The sequence below is a fragment of the Apodemus sylvaticus genome, chromosome 3 (assembly GCF_947179515.1).
Source record: "Apodemus sylvaticus chromosome 3, mApoSyl1.1, whole genome shotgun sequence".
Taxonomy (NCBI): domain Eukaryota; kingdom Metazoa; phylum Chordata; class Mammalia; order Rodentia; family Muridae; genus Apodemus; species Apodemus sylvaticus.
This window is the reverse complement of record NC_067474.1, coordinates 120,074,335-120,090,862: the sequence shown is the minus strand read 5'-3', so window position 1 is coordinate 120,090,862 and position 16,528 is coordinate 120,074,335. Positions and strand designations below refer to the sequence as shown.

General features: G+C 44.4%; 1 protein-coding gene across 2 annotated transcripts in view; it reads right to left on the bottom strand.

Moving 5' to 3' along the window:
- Positions 1–301: 301 nt before the first annotated feature.
- Positions 302–16,528, bottom strand: part of C8b (complement C8 beta chain) — a 40,275-nt gene continuing 24,048 nt past the window's right edge. For both annotated transcript variants that reach the window (XM_052175591.1, XM_052175592.1), the window contains 6 exons: positions 14,312–14,552; positions 12,275–12,403; positions 10,819–10,982; positions 3,756–3,909; positions 2,840–2,908; positions 302–453 (listed from right to left, as the gene is read on the bottom strand). In XM_052175591.1, the coding sequence (XP_052031551.1) occupies positions 302–453; positions 2,840–2,908; positions 3,756–3,909; positions 10,819–10,982; positions 12,275–12,403; positions 14,312–14,552 (909 nt within the window). The remainder of the gene's footprint in view (positions 454–2,839; positions 2,909–3,755; positions 3,910–10,818; positions 10,983–12,274; positions 12,404–14,311; positions 14,553–16,528) is intronic.

Sequence of the window (16,528 nt, the reverse complement as noted above, 5' to 3'; positions counted from 1 at the left end):
ACCTATGATGTGCCTGTTGTCACTACATGGTGAGCAAGAAAATTTTTGGCTCCCAGACCATGTGAAGGTCACCAAAGTGCAGCGTGGACAAAGGGAGGCTCACCATGAAAGGACTTAGGGTTTTGCCCAACCCACTGTTGACTCAAATTATCATGCACTGAACAAACTAAAATCTTTAAAGGGCAGATTGGCATTGCTTTTTGTGGTGCTAGCCCTGGGAGGCACTGGTGAGCTGGAAGCCTGGCCCAGTGTGTGAGGGTTAGAGCTCAGGCTGGACCACCCGCTGGGCATGTTCTCTCCTTTAACAGCTGAGTGTTTCTGAAGCAGGACCGAAACAGGGGCTGCCTCCGTTTTGAGGGGCTGGATTGTTGCAGTGCCTTTGTCTTGTTTTGTGTCCTGCAGAGCATGCAGACCAGTCGGACCAGCAACTCCACTTCCCGTCTATGGGGATGTCTGTAAGAAAGAAGGAAGGTGAATGGGAACTGGTTCTTATACCCTCTTGTCCTAGGAGGTGGGGTAGGATTGGGCGAATAAGCCAACAGGCTTTTGGAACCTGAATCTCTGGTATTTCTCCTCATTCTCTCCTATCACAGAATATTTTCACATTCTACAATTCTTTACCCAGGGTACTCCTCCCTTTCCCATTAACATCATCAATTCCATTAGCCTTTTAGATCTCAGCAAACTTGTATTTCTTCATAGATGTATCGGATCCTTATCTCTTCATCACATCCCTGTATTTTAAGCTCTCAAAGCATCTGCAGCTATTGTTGCATAGAAATTTTAAATATGTCTATGGAATAATTCATATAGCATTAGTCTTGTTACACCACAATCTTTGTGATGACAGGGACCATACCTGATTTGCTCACAATGGATCTCAACACCTATGCTGGCATACAGAAGGCCTTCTGCAAATAAGCAATGGCTGGCAGGAAGATGAATGGATGGGTGGGTGGATGGATGGGTATGTGAGTGGGCACATAGATGCATGTATGAGTGGGAAGAGGATGGATGGGTGGGTGGGTGAATGAATAAATGAATATGTGACTAGGTGGGTGAGTGGGTGGGAGGATAGATGGATGGATGGGTAAACATGTTGGTGGATAGATGGGGTAGTAGATGGTGAATTGGTAGGTGGGTGGACAGAGGCATGGACAGATGGATGGAAGGGTAGATGAATGTGCAGGAGGGGGGATGGGCAAAGGGATGGCTTACAGATTAGACACATTAAGATATGGGATAGTTTCTCGTGCATGAGAGCTGTGTTATCTTCTGTGAGAGTGGTGTATTTTAAATGAGGTGAATTCCACTGCCACTCTATGCCTTGATGCTAGTCATCTGTTAAGGATTGGCCTCGGCCATAGACGAGGCTGCTAAATAACCATTTCCCCCCTGGTAAATATGTGCAAAATGAAAGAGCTAGTGGACAGTTTCCAAGGTCTCCTCCAAACAGAAACACTGTGGAAACGCTGTGGTCTTGTGATCTACACTCTGAGCAGGTCACTCTCCAAGATCTGGGTGAAGTGCAAGAGGAGATAACAAAGCCAACTATGATATAGAAGGACTTGCCTAAAGGCTGTGCAGTCAGCCATGTTTGCTAACCTGGACCCCGGTTTCTGCTTTCATCTGAAGGGTGACCTTTAAAACTATCTTTAGCTTCTTTATCTATATAATGGGGACATCACCAGTATTGTCTTCATGGGCTTGTTGTAAAGAATGAATTATTTTCTATGTCTAAAATACAAATAATAAATCTAAAACAAAGCAACTAGTGCTTATTTTGCTTTTCCAGTGTATTAGCCATCATTTTAAATGATTTAAATCATTATAAACTCAGGTATGTGAGAAGTAAACAGGATCATGTCCATTTCACAGATGAGAGAGGTCAAGGGTCTTGTTCAAGTCAAAGTCATTAAATGACGGTGATGAGATATGAACTCGAGCTGTGTTCAAGAACACAGCCAAGGGGCCCAGTGCACAGTGAGGTGCGTAGAGAATGCCTAATGCTTTACCAAATGTATTGGGCCATTTTAAAGGAGGCCACCAAGAAGTTATGGGAAGGAATACAAATGAGAGAGGAATGTGAGTTTGACAATTCTTACATGACAAAGTGGGCAAAAAATATGGGAGTGGGAAGGAAAGTTTTATTAGCCTTTCATTTGTTAGATGCCTATCATGTATGTATGTATGTATGTATGTATGTATGTATGTATGTATGTATGTATCCATCTGTCTATCTATCCATCTTCTATCTATCTATATCTATCTATCTATCTATCTATCTATCTATCTATCTATCTATCTATCATCTATCACTGAGAAAAAAATCACACTTGAGTCATGGAGGTGCAGAAGTCAATGGATATGGCATTACTTACAGAATGAGGCGGGGGGGGGGGAACAACGTGAAATGCATTACATATCTTCAAAATCTTGTGAGCATCTTCAACAGGAACTGACTAATTCCACTGAGGGGATAGGGAGTGTTATAGGAATTTCTACATAGGACACACACACACACACACACACACACACACAGAGAGAGAGAGAGAGAGAGAGAGAGAGGAGAGAGAGAGACCCTGGATTTGGGTTAGATAAAAATAATAAAAGGACACAAGCTTTCCACCGCAATCTGAGAAGGACTTGGGGATGTCACACATTAGCAGTCCTACACCATGGTGCATTCTCAAGGATAGAAATGATAAAAAGCCAGGCAGGATCCTGAGCACCACAATGACAGCCTCTGAGTCCACACCCCATCTTGTTCTTGTTCTTGTTCTTTTCAGACATTTTTTCCAGAGTGTGTTTGGCCAACCAACTCTGGTAGACTCATTACCTTCCCGATTGGTAACCTCACAGGCTATGCCTTGGAAGCCAGCAGGGCAGATGCACTCACAGCGGGATCCTGAGGAAAACAGGCAGAGAGCTTGAGCACACCCTGTGAAACCACCACCCAAGAGCTCAACCCCCAGCACCTGCATTTCCATCAGGCAGGCATGGGAGCAAAACAGTGAGTGGGATGTCCAAAAATGATCAGGCAAGACCTGCTCCTTCCCTGCGCACCCTCATGAAGGGGTGTCCATGGCCATTATGAGGACTAAATGGTGCCATTGAGAAAATTGCTCCATAGTTGATCTTTGACTCACACTTATATGCTTTCAGGATCAGATGCTGCCTTAGCAGTCCTGGAGGCCAGCTGCTCTCATAAGTAATAGTCTAGTCTCTGCGTAAGTTCCTCTACGGAGGTCCCCACTATTTGAGTCTTGCCCCATCTACCTTTGGCAAGTTCTGGACCTTTTGAAGTGCTTCTCTATACTAGGAATCTGCCCCCTTGGAGTATCTCTCATCTGATCATGAAGAATATCTCCTCAGGACAGACTCTGTAAATGCCCTCATCTGACACCGCACCTCTATTCTACAAGTTGGTAGATACCAGCTGCTAAGCTCTAAATTTCTTGAAAAGCAAGAAACACTATAATAATCCTAGACCCAAACTCTGAGCTGCTGAGCTGATCCCACTTCCTGTGAAATGACCGTCATGCTCAGAGTTACAAGCTTCAGCTAAATGCTACTGTAGCCCCTAAAGCCCCCTGAAGCTGGAGTCTAGGTACCCTGACAACTAGAGCAGAATCCTCCTGCTGCCATTTTCCTGACTTCTTGGGAAGTAAAACTGGGCAAAGAGTTGCCCCAGAGGCAGCATCCCTGCAGATGATGCCTTCTACAAAGAACCCCAGGGCTCTGAAAAGTGGTACCTTTCAGGACGGGGACTCCATTGCCTTTGCAAGGAGCACAGCGGCAGGAGCTGACCTCCATCTGGAATTCTTCTAGTGCCTTCTTTATGTTCTGTTTCACTGTGCTGGAGTATGCAAAGTCTGTAGCTGTCACAAGCTCATACAGGGGCTCGGCCTGGGACAGAAGACACAAAACACACATCACCTAGAGGCCAAAGCAAAGTGACAGGGAAGAACAGTCAGAGAGGACTGTGCACGGAGAACGCAGGAGGGTACACCTCAACAGCGCAAATGCTACATACAGCATGTGGCTAGACATCCTCCTCTCTGCCTCCCCCACCTGGGAGATCCAAGTTCATCTGTTCAAGCTCAAATTAATTAACAAGGAATACCTATTAAGTGCTAGACATGAATCCAAAATAACTGTAATGGGAGAATCTCTTTCTAGGGGCTTCTGAAGCCAGAGGAAGACATTAGTGTAAACTAGTGGTTTACAGTCTCTGATTTGAAGTCAGACTTGAGATCTCTCAACCTTAGGAAGCAAGAAAGTGATTCCTCTTTAGTTGAAGTGTATTGTGAACTCCCCATGCTAGTGATAGGTTCTGTCAAGAGCACTATACTGCAGCCAGAGTCAGGGGATCTGGCCCAGTCAGATCCTCAGTCATGAGAAGCATAAAGCGCCCAGAGTACAATGTTGCCAGGCTGTGTTCCACAGGTCCGGTGGGTCGAATGCATTTCTGCCTTGATATTTTCAATTTATGATAGGTTTGTCTATCCCCAGCCCCACAGTGGGACAAGGCACATGATTTATGCACAACATGGTTTCACAGAGTAATAACCAAACCAAACCAGCAGAGAGGAGCAAGTGCGGGGAGGGTTGGGAGGAAAAGGGAGGAGTCTGGTAGGAAGAGGCGCATCTTCTTTGATGTGCCTGGATTGTTGTCCTGACATCAACGCCTTCCAGTTTTATGGGAGTCACTCATGTTATCCAGAAGCTCACTCCAGGAAGCCGCACTCCAAGGCTCACAGTCCCTTCCCTCAGAGGCCTCTGCACTATTCATTCGAAAGTATTCTGCCTTCCAAGTGTCCCTTTATAATCCTTAAACTTTTTCATACACAGTCGCCATTTTCTTTCTGATTTGATAGTAAGTTGGCAAGGAGAGAGGCTTGGGGATGCTCATTCTGTCTTTGGGCACAGCTTCGGGTTAAGGGTAAAGACGATGGCTGGCTGAGGAGGGTCAGAGTGAGGCAGTGGACATGGGAGATGGGGCAGGGGTTAGAAAAGTACAAGCGTAAACCGGAAGCTACAGGCGCTGGTCACTGCACATGCGCAGCAGTCGCTATGCAGTCTATGGGTGAGAAGAACCCGGGGCCCACTTGCTGTTTTGCTGTGTTCTGTTCCTCTTAGGGATGCAGCTCCAGGGCCTGGTTCCTCTCCAGATTTTGTTTGTGATCCTGTCCTAATTCAGCCCTGGAGAGTTTAGGGTCTGTCTAAATGCAGGCAATCATGCCTAATAGAAGCCTCCAGTGGGAAGAAAATTGCTTCCATTTCTTAATGCATCTGACGCTGACCTTCGCTCCAGTGGGCAAAGCAAGGCCCCTTGGAGGTCCCATTGTCTCACCGGTCTGTGGTCAATGAATTGATCCGGAGGCTGTTTTCAGAGAGACCAGCCTGCTGGTCTTACATGGGGGAGGGTAAAAGAGGGGAACTTGGTTTACACCACCGACAAGGTTCTCAACAGTCAGATTTTGGCTTTTGCTCTGAGCTCCTTGAAAAGCCTACGTTAACCACCATGGCGTTTCCCTACCAAGACACAGTGCTAGCTGGCAGCCAAATCTGAATAAGCTCCCTACATACACTGTACCTCAGAAGCTGATGAGCTTCTGTCCTCACAACATGGTGATGATTAGTGCAGTTGTCAGGTGAGGAAATGCTCCAAGAGTCACATGACTCATTAAAGCACAAACAAACAAATAAGAACTCCAAGATGAAGATCCTGGTAACTATCAGGCTTGGAGTTCAAAACCTGTTTCTCCTCACAGGTGTCTCAGGAGTTCCCATCAGCAGTCTCACCCCTGTGTTCTCCAGAGTTTGCAGGCTATGATGGTTTTCTTAGGTGAAGCAGAAACCCCACGGCTCCAGCCCCTTACATTTATGCGAATATGGCTGTGCTCAGTATTTGTCCATTGTCTGTTTTCTTATCTCCCTTCTCTTTCCTTTCTTCCTCTACTTTCCCTTCATTTCTTCCACCTCTCCCTTCTGCACCTCTCTCTTAGATACTCCATCTTGAATATGATGGCCACTGGGTCTTCTTTAACACACTTGACCTTGGGAAAATTTTGAGGGGATGCTGGAGAATATCTATTATGCTCCAGGCAAATCTCTGCAGTGCATCCTGTTTGTTCTTAACTGTGTCAAATAATTGTCACCAGATTTAGTCATACAAGGAGATGACATACACGCTGCATACACCCACCCCCTCACTCTTCATAGCAGTTTGAGAACTGGGTGGTTCTCTATCTTCTGCTACAGTTGAAAAACCTGGGGCACAGAAAAGTTAAGTAAACTGACAAAGGTTTCACCTCCACCAAGGGTGGGCTGTGATTGTTAATAATGTGCTTTGTTGCCTGTTAACTCGTATATATTTTTAGACTTATGGACATACCATATTGGTGTATAAATGTAATTTTATAACTCACCTTTTCACTTATCGCAATGTGAGGCTGTCCCTGTGTGCCTCAGCCTGTGGTGATAGAAGGACTTTCCACAGCTTGAGGCTACAGGGCAGACTGGTTGTTTACATAGCTGTTCTCCTTTGTTGCCTCCAGTCGAAACCTTTGTCCCTTTAGCCTTTGCTTCCACAAGTATCTGACCCAGTTTGTCTTTATACATATTAATTTACAAAAAATTAAAGTGAGATCAATAGCTATCAACATTTTTCATAGTATGAAGATAGTGGATTTAAAATATCTCCCTAGACTACAGCCAAGTTACATTGCCACCCTACCTCACCAAAGGCCCCTCTCAGCACTTATGATGCTTTGAGTATTACAGATTTGAAATCAATGTCAATTTGATAGGTGAAAATAACACTGTTATGATGTTTTTATTGGTAGACAGGTTAAAAGTTTGGAAATTTATTAGTCAACTGATGGGTATCTGTTTCCTTAGGGATTGTATCTTTCTTATGAATTGTGTCATTTTCCACACGATAAGGGGCTTATTTGTGGTAAATCATTATGTCATTATCATCATCACCACCATCATTATCATCATCATCATCATCATCATCATCATCGTCATAATCACCAATCATCATCGTCATCATCACCATCACCACCACCACTACCACTACCACCACCATCATCAGTAGTGGACAATCTGCCTATCTGCTATGATGACATCTACCTACTGGCTAACATTTGTTTTCTGGTATATGTGTATGCATGTTCATTTTGGTGCACACAGGTGCCAGAGCTCAATCTTGGGTGATGTTTAGCACCCATGTGCCTTATGCTGTTCTGAGGAGCTCACTGATTAGGCTAGACTGGCTGGCCAGTGAGGCCCAGTTGTCTTTCTGTCTCTGCCTTCTCAGCACTGGGATTATAAATGCAGTCCACCATATATGACTTTTTAAAATAAGGGTTCAAGGGATTTGAACTCTGGTCTTCGTGATTGTACAGTGTGAAATTTATTACTGGGCCATCTTCTAAGTCCATAGCTGACAGGGTTTTACTAGAATAGCGCTAACACATCACATTTTATAGCTTCTTTTGCTTTGAGAACATCCAAAGACTTAAACTCTCCTTTTGGACATAGCTTCCCAAAGGTAGGCTTACATGATAGGACAGCAGACACTCCAGAGCCGGGTCACACACAGCGAGACTGAAGCTCTGCAGAGGAGCATGTGGTAGAACTGTAGCTTCTCAAAATCAGGCTGGCATAGTGTAGGGATATATCTCTTTAGAGGAAAGTTTGCAGGTAGTAGGGCCTCAGGTCCCCAGAGGCAGGTTTTCATATGGTAGGGCTACAGTCTTAGGAGGTAGATTTGTGCATGGCAGGGCTACAGGTCCTCAGGCTTTCCATGTGACTTGTCCCGATTACTGACAGGTGAGCAGGAGCATGGAGTAAAGTAACTGAATTCTTCTGGCAATCTTCAGAGCCATTATCAGCTGTTATCTGAACATTGGAATGATCATATTGGGCAGTGCTCGCTTCCCAATACTTCTTGGACATGTGTAATTGGGAAACTGACTCATATTGAACTAAGATGCTAAGGCTTGGTTGCTTCTCTGCAGCATGACCTTGACTAGTCTGACCTCTGTGTAAGCACCATTCATATTTCCCCTTTCTACCCTAGGCAATTCAGTGTCTTCATCAGCTTCAGTTCAAGTGTACCATCTAGCTACCTTGACCCATGCAGAAACATATGCAGATGATAGACCAGTGATTAGGATTACCATTTAAATACAGGACACCCAGTTATATCCAGATAAGTAGCAGTTAAAGAGTCAGTACATTCTGTGCAATACACCAGAGATGCTTTAAACCAAGAGAATTATCCCTTATCTGAATTTCAAAGCTGGATGCTTTGTATTTTCAACTACTAAATCTGACAACCCTTTTTGTTTTGCCTCAAAATGGTTCAGGAGTTCACCCACTGAGGAACATCTCACCAGGCCATGAGCTTTTTCCTTTAAAGACCTAAGGTGCCTGGTACACTGCATGCTGGGATGACTTTGGTGATTGATTTTTACTCCTGGGGGATATATTTGTTCCTAAAAGGAAAACATGCCAGCAAGGTGTGTTGCAACATTGTTTTGTTTTGTTTTCCGTATTTCTGCTTAGCTTTCAACGCTGTGTTCATCCCACTTTGAGGGTGCAGGGCAGATTCTGTGCTACACGCCTGATGAATGAATGGGAGCACTTAATCGCATCCTTGGCTCGGGAAGGAGTCTTCTTCATGTCTTAGATTTCTACTTCTGTATCCCATCTATCACATTAGTTTCCCGTTGGTGTTTGAATCTCTTTGTCTTTTGTTTCTTTATTATAAGAGCATTTTTATAGTGCCTTCCACCTCACTGACTCGATTTTCTGCAGTGTCAATTCTGTTCTTTATGGTTTCCAATGTGGGTTTTAATTCTGCCATTGAGCCCTCGGTTCCCCATATCCAGCTACTTTCCTTTCATGTGATTAGTGTCTAAATAGCTCAGCTTCTATTTTTATTTCATAAATTCCTCATTTTCTTGAATTTTATTGTTGTCACAAAGCAAGTGCATCCTCAGATTTACTTCCATCTCTCTGTTTTATAGACATGTGCTCATTTTCTGTGGCTTGAGCATAATTCCTATCTTTTGTGCTAAAACAAATCTCTTTATTTATCCATTGTCATCTCTAACTCTTCTTTTAACAAGGTGCCACCTCTTCCTGGCTGTGCTTACCTGGGAATGACACGAGAGCGTTCTTGCTTGCATGCCTTGCATCTGCAGAAATCTCATCTCCGCTCTTCTCAAAGGACACATTATTATACTCAGGCAATGGCACAGAAATTGTTTATCCACTGGGCTTTCCTCTCCTAAAAATCACCCATCACTCCAGCCTCTTGGAAAGCTGCCTCTGTAAAGAGGCCTTATTCTGAGATAATGCGAAGCAGCCAGGAGTTTCTGAGAGCAGAGAGAGTGCATGAAGCGGAGAGATGGATGAACATATGTTTTCAGTGCAGGTGACAGATGCACAGAGGTGCACAGAGGTCTTCTGCACTTCTGACGCTCTCCTGCTGTGCTCCTCAAAATACTCTCCTCTATCATCCTCCACTTGACATCGCCAGTTTGACCTCATGTGACAATCCCTAGCCCCAGACAGTCACATTTTTCCTCACTGGGTAACCAAGCCATCTTTCGTAGGTCTCTGCTTTAATAGATATCAGATAGGATACCATAGTACAGAGCTAAAATACAGATACCCATTTTCCTCTGAAGTCCCTGTTCTCTCTCACACCTGGCTGTGATGCCATCTGATGTCACCGGGGCATCAATCAAGCTTGGATTTCTCTGGAGCTGCCTGCAACCCGTGGCTGGCGGTATCTCTATTGTGATTGTCGATGCCTGCTCTGTGTGTCACTAGTGACTAAATACAGAGGCAAGAATTGAATGGCAGCCTTCTTGTTTTGTAAAGCTATGCATGATGCTCTGATGTGCAAATACAGATCCTGTTGGAAAATCGTCGGGGTCTCTTGTCAAGGTCCAGTCTCCCATTTTCCCTCCCTGACTGCAAAGAGAATTCTCAGGGGATGGACATCGGTCCATCAATGACAGTCCAGACAGCAGCAAGGAGGAAGTGATGTAAAGCACACTATGGGTACTGTGCAGATGTCCCCACAGGCAAGGACCTACCATGGCTGATGTGTGTGACAGTCCTGTTTTAACAAGCATCTGTTTAGTTTATTTACAGCTGCAAGTTTCTTGTGTGGGAGTCAGGTGGTTAAAATCATTATTTTTCTATCCACCAAGCCCACATGGGGGAAGAAAGAAGTCAGTTTCTCTTGTCTAGACCTAACAGATTCTGGAACTGTCACAGATGACAATGACCCTCCTGACCCTTGGCTTGTCACAAGAGAAGTCAAGCAGATTAAATCTGAAGACCACTGAAAGCATCACTCTAGATAACGTTCCTGATGCCCCAGCAGAGTGTTGTGAATTCAGTAGGTGCTGGAAACAACATTAGCTATTATCATCACATTTTATACTATCCTAAGAGATGGCTATGTATGCTGCTGACTTAATGTCCTCTCTAAGTGCCTCTTTCATCTAGGCATGTCTTTGTTTTTCTCTACTATTTCCTTAAAGTATGGTAGGTGGTTCCCTTAGTAGCTTGGGGACCAAGCGAGGAACTTGGGATCTTTAGGTGACATGGAGTGCTGTATTCTAACACTATTCACCTCATATCTATTTTCTATTATAATGCAAGTAACTCAAGCATGGGGCCTGTGCCTTGATGAGCTAAACATTCCATACACAGCTCATTGCGGACTCTCAGAATCCATGCTCTACACAGAGGTGGAGTGGGTATGACGGCTGCAGGTACCTTGATCTTGATGATTGCTGGGTTGTAGTGCACAGCATCGCCCCATTCCTTCATCAGTTCAGCAGTTGGCAGCTCTCTGTATGCCAAGCTCGTGATGTACTCGCTTGTCCCTCCTCGCACAAGAACTACCAAGTCTTCTACCATAGTGCTCCTCTGATTTCTGTCTGGAATGGGCAGGAAGAGTGGCATGGAATCAAAGGATTGATTGTTATGCCTTGGAATTGAGATACTGTGATTTGTAGATTAATAGTGAACGTGTCTGGGAGACACGGGAGAACAAGACATGGTCCTGACCATAGGGAAGTGATAGGGGCTCAGACAACTGGAAACTTACTCAATTATGCATAGCATAAATGAAGAGAACAAGGAAGGAAGATTCATGATGAACGTATTCAAATGCCTCTTATTGAATTAGCGTACAGGAGATAGAGATGAAAGAGATAGAGATACACAGACAGACAAAGAGAATTGTACATAGATGATAGACACACAGAAAGACATAAGTAAATAGACACACAGATGGTAAATAGATGGCAGATTAGTAAATAGCTGGGCAGACAGGGAAGGGGACATTGTAATTAGTGGGGCTTTGTGGGTTCTGGCAATGTCCTGTTCAGGGACCTGGATAGGGATTAAGTTACAAGCTATCTTAAAAGAACACCTATGTTTTATATATCCATCACAATGAACAAATAATCAAAAATATATACAACTCAATCTCGAGTGTAAGTGTCTGCTCTAGGCTGGCAGCTAATTCCTGTGTTTGTGAGTTACTGAATGCTGTTTCCAGTGTGGGATACTCCACACGGCAGAACCTGGGAGGGAGCAGAAGAGCTGGGGTCAGAGCACTACCATCAAGCCTCATTCCTATTAGATATGTACTAGGCTCCCATCTCCCTAGACTCCATACAGGCCTTTGCTCCCAGACCCTGCCTCTACACTAAGACTAGCTGTAACCCCCAAGTCAAGCATATCTTTTTCTGCTGTATGTCCTTTGCCATGTGGTCTCTGCCATGTGGTTAGTGGTGTGCCACATTTCTTAATCTCTTTGGCATGCCTTGTCTCAGGTAAGGCCCAGTCTCTGAGATCTTGCCTGGGCCCCCACCATTCTATATCTAGCCAGTCCAACTCTCAGCTCCTAGAGCAAAGTGATACTGTTTACACTACAATGCTATAGTACTCAGGTTGGAAGTCACAGCTCTGGAAACTCTGTCCTAAGGTTTCAGCCTGGATATTGAACTTTTGGCCTTCTATCTATTTTATGTACTCATTGTGAAATGGAAATTCAATTTCATTCACTTTTACGTATTCATTACACTAGTAGGAAGTAGGTGGGCATTGGATAGATTATTATGTTCATTGAAATGCATTGAAACATCCCACACTTGAAGAAAGCCTGGGGCCAATGGTGAGAGAGAAAGGCTGGGAGAGAGAGAGTCACATGAAGCTGTCTCACCTTTGATTTCATTCAGAATGTCATTGCATTTCTTTTCAGACACATCCAAATTGAGGTAGATTTGATAGATGGTACCACCAAACTTGAAACGTCTTCCAGCACAGGCAGCAACTTCGTCAAGAGTGTAATCTGCGGAAAGAAGGAAAGATACTCATGACCTCCTAGGTAACTCGCTCTGTCCATTTTCCTGCGATTGACTCTTAACTTTAAACCTTCCTGGCATCAGAGGTTCAAATGAACATGTCATCAATCTGAAGACAAGAAGTATAGAGGGAATTACAGAGACCCTGTAAAGATCAGCCACAAGTTCCTGTTCTCCAAGAAGAAGGATATGTGCATCTTCCAAAGAGGTCACATACTCAGTCATCCTCTAAACACCAGACTCTAGTCTCTCAGTATTCTCTTAGTTAGGGTCACTTTTGCTGTGATGGGCTATCATGACCAAAAAGCAACTGAATCTTGATTTAAGTCTGGCTGACAAAAAGAAGGTTGTTAACTACCATGCTTCCTAGCATTATTAATGTAGACCATAACTTCCCCAAGAGTATTCTAAAGTCTTGAAACTCAAATCTCATTGAAATAATGTGTCTCAAGGGAAAAAAGCCCCTGTGATCATGCAAATTTGCTAACTGCATGAAATGTGGGAAATTATATATATTTTCTCTTTCTTTGGAAGTCCTCTGAAAAATTTCTAAGGGTGGCATCAATTTTACTTTTTCCTCAATTGTAGGGTTCTCTAGGCTGCTTCTGGGGGCCAGTTTTAGAAACCATAGAAAGAACCTTTGGAACAACTCTTGGAGGAAGGTACCTTTGATCTCGGTAGACTGGAGACCAGAACACATGCTTTTACATCATATGTCCTCTTGCAAGTACATTGGAATCATACCTAAGTCCTCGCCACTGATGGGACCATGTGATCCAGATCAGTTCATAGAACCAGACAAGGGCGCAGTTCTGAGGGAGAATACTAGATTGGAAAGCAGGATTCATACTCTAGACGGGTAATTGAAGGCATTTGGAAAAATCAGGAATGCCTGGAGGCAAGATGGAAAGAGAGGGAGAGGAGCATTGGAATTGACCATAGTCTGTGGACTCACTAGCGAAACTGTCATCTGTGGACCAGCACCTTGTACATCACCTCCAGAGATGGTGGAAAGACAGAATGACAGAATCTGGATATAACCTTGGTCCTACTGGAACAGATCAACCATTTCAAAGGTTTGTCTGTAATTCACATTTATCAGAGTAAATGGAGCGCTGGTCCCAAGATGAGGTTAAGATTAACTATAAAAATTAATATAAGGACTAGGGAGATGGCTCAGCAAGCAAACTGCTTGTCCTATAAAATAAGGAGCAGAGTTCAGATTCCCAGAAATCCATGTGAAGGTGCCCTCTATGCAATTACAATCCCTGAAGGTATTCTCCCCACAGCAAGCTGGCTAGGGAGACTAGCTATATCAATCAACAGGCTATTATGTACATATGAGCCCACATATGCATGCACTCACACACATGTAAAAATTAAAAAAAAACAACCATGAAATACATATACCTAGGAAAATACACTAAAAATGAAGCAGAATATAAAATTTGGAGATACAGCTGAAGAAATTTGCTGAATAGAAAAGAAAAAAAAAGCAATTGAGGTCGATGCCTAAGCTTTGGCTCATGTCTCTGGCTTGATGGTGGAACCATTTCTGAGAAGTGGAAACTACAGAGGAAGCCAGGTGCAGTGATCCCGTGATTCAGGATGCGCGTGTGACTCAGTGCACGAGCTTGGATCTGATGGGATATAGTTAGTCGAGGAGAGGAGGCTCAGCCAAAGAGAGTGCTGGACTGGGAGGACTGAGACAGCCTAGCCAAAGGGAGGAGGATAACGACTCTTCCAGGGCCTCTGTGGAGGTACAGCCAGGCCAGTCAGTGGGAGGAACGTGGGAGCACAGTTCACAGCTCTTCCCCCAAATGTTAGTGTAAGACTCTCCTATTCCTCATCCGGCCTGTGCTGGCCAGCCATGGCATGGCCCCCAGGTGGCGCACCTCCTCGCTCCATGGCATCTTTGTTCATGACAAGCGTGTACTCGTAGATGCCCCCAAGCACGGCTTCGGTGATGAAATGGGTCCCAAAGTCACGGAGGAGATCTCGATATTCCCCATAGCTATACTCCAGGGGCAGGCTCTTGACCCTTTGAAGGAATTCGTAATGGAGCATGAGGTTTCTGGACTTCAGCTTGTAATGCGCCACTTCAAGGACAGAGCGCGCGTGCAGAAACTTGCTTTTCTAGATGAAATACCAGCATAGAAAAAAAAAAGATCAGACCTTTACACTTAGCAATCGTGAGCGGGGAGTTTTTTGCCCCGGGGTCTTCACACTTATGATTCCTTTAGGATATCTGAGGGAAGATTTCAGTTCTCATAAATATTCTAGCATCCTTCTTAGCTTGGATGAGCACTGATCTTGTTACAGGAGCAAATGTGGACAGTGAAGGAAAATCAGAAACCTGCACTGCAGGATGAACGTAACCACTAGAGGCCACTAAGATGGGGCCGTAGAATTTGCTAACTTGTAAGCCGTAACCATTTGCATATATCTTTTGTAAACAAAATCCCAAATAATTCAAGTCCCGAAGTGCTCTGGGAAGGTGACTGTTGGCAGGAGTCAGCAAACCATGACCCACAGAACATATCTACTGGCTGCTCTGCAAACACCACCCTTCCTATTCATGTACATGTTTGTCTCAGTTTTGGACACACTGCAGTGGCTGGGTTGTGTAGCTGCAGCAGAGGCCCTTCCCTCAATAGTGTGTAAAGCCTCAATTCTTTGCTCTGGACCTTTTAGGACAGAGTCTGGTGTCCCTGGAGTTGGATGCTGGTGTTGCCAGATGAGAGCTAGGTATCAGAACATGTGAGATGAGGGGTTGGCATATGGGAGGAAGCAGGGATGGAGGAAATAGAGTTACAGTCTACCCTACCCGAGTCCTGCAGCTGAAGCACTATGCAGCCTTGATTGTGCTGTCACTAAAAACCCACACTGTCCATCCTGGCTTGCTGCCACTCCATCCCCCTGTCCAGTGCCTCAGAGCCCCTCTGTTCCCACCATGACTGCCTGCGTAGTCACTGGGAACTTTTCTGAACCTCCTAGGTTCTAGCTCTTCTCTGTAGCTTTATGAAAGCTGTCAGATCAAAATGGAGTTGGCTGGGTCAAGCCTAACAGGAAGTTAAAAAAAAAAAAAAGAAAGTAAAAATTCACCAGGCCCAGAAGTTAGGAAGGATAAGCGCTCGTTCACGATTGTCTAGCCATAGGAGCTAGCCATGGAAGACAGCCACGGCAACCGTACGCAAAACCACATACTTCAAGACCCTTTGTCCAGCTGCTGCCTGGCTCCCGAATGCTGTCACCCATGGTTCCTGTGGACAAGGCTCTTTGTTTGCAGTCCCCTCATTTTTACCTTTAGAAAGTTCCCTTGCTTCAGTTCCCTTGAGACATACATAGCCTACTATAGCCTGCTCAGTCCCATCATACTGTTCCTCAGTCCCCAAATACTCAAAGGCATTCTCTGGGAGTCTTGTTCTGATTATTATCCAAGTTGGCATATTATTATAAAACTTCCCCTGTCTTCTCCCTTTCCTCGATAACCTGTTTTCAGTGCCCTAGTCAGAGTCAAGATCCTAATCCTCTGATAATAATATGATAATACGCCTCCAGGCAAAAACAAAGCAAACAAAACAAGGGTACACTTGCTCACTGTTGCCTTCAGAAGTAATCTACTCTCTTACTTTGGAGACATACCCTTCACATCCTATCCACAGTGCTCTGAGCAGTGTCAGCTGCCCTGACATTGAAGAGTTCCTCTCCATGCCTGTCCACCTCCATCTGCCACACAGTTTATCAGCCTTAATCCAGCTCTGTACAGATCCCCAAACCTGCATGACATAGTTGTGCACTCACTCACCCCTCTGCTTCTGAGCTCTTCCCTTTCTTCTGGGCATGCGTTTATGTTCCTTTCAAATCCCTATTTAGCTCTTGCTTATTTAATACGATCCCTGGAAATCCCAGACAAGCACTCCTTTTTAAAGCTTGTATAACACATCACTTCTATTTCCTTTATGATATACATTATGCTATATTGCAACTGATATAAATGATTAACAGTGATATATTGCTTACAGGCTTGCATCTCCCACTGGACTGAGACTATGAAAGCGAGACAATTTGTTATATATTTTAAAAAGAGCTTCAAGAGACAAGTGTGAAGA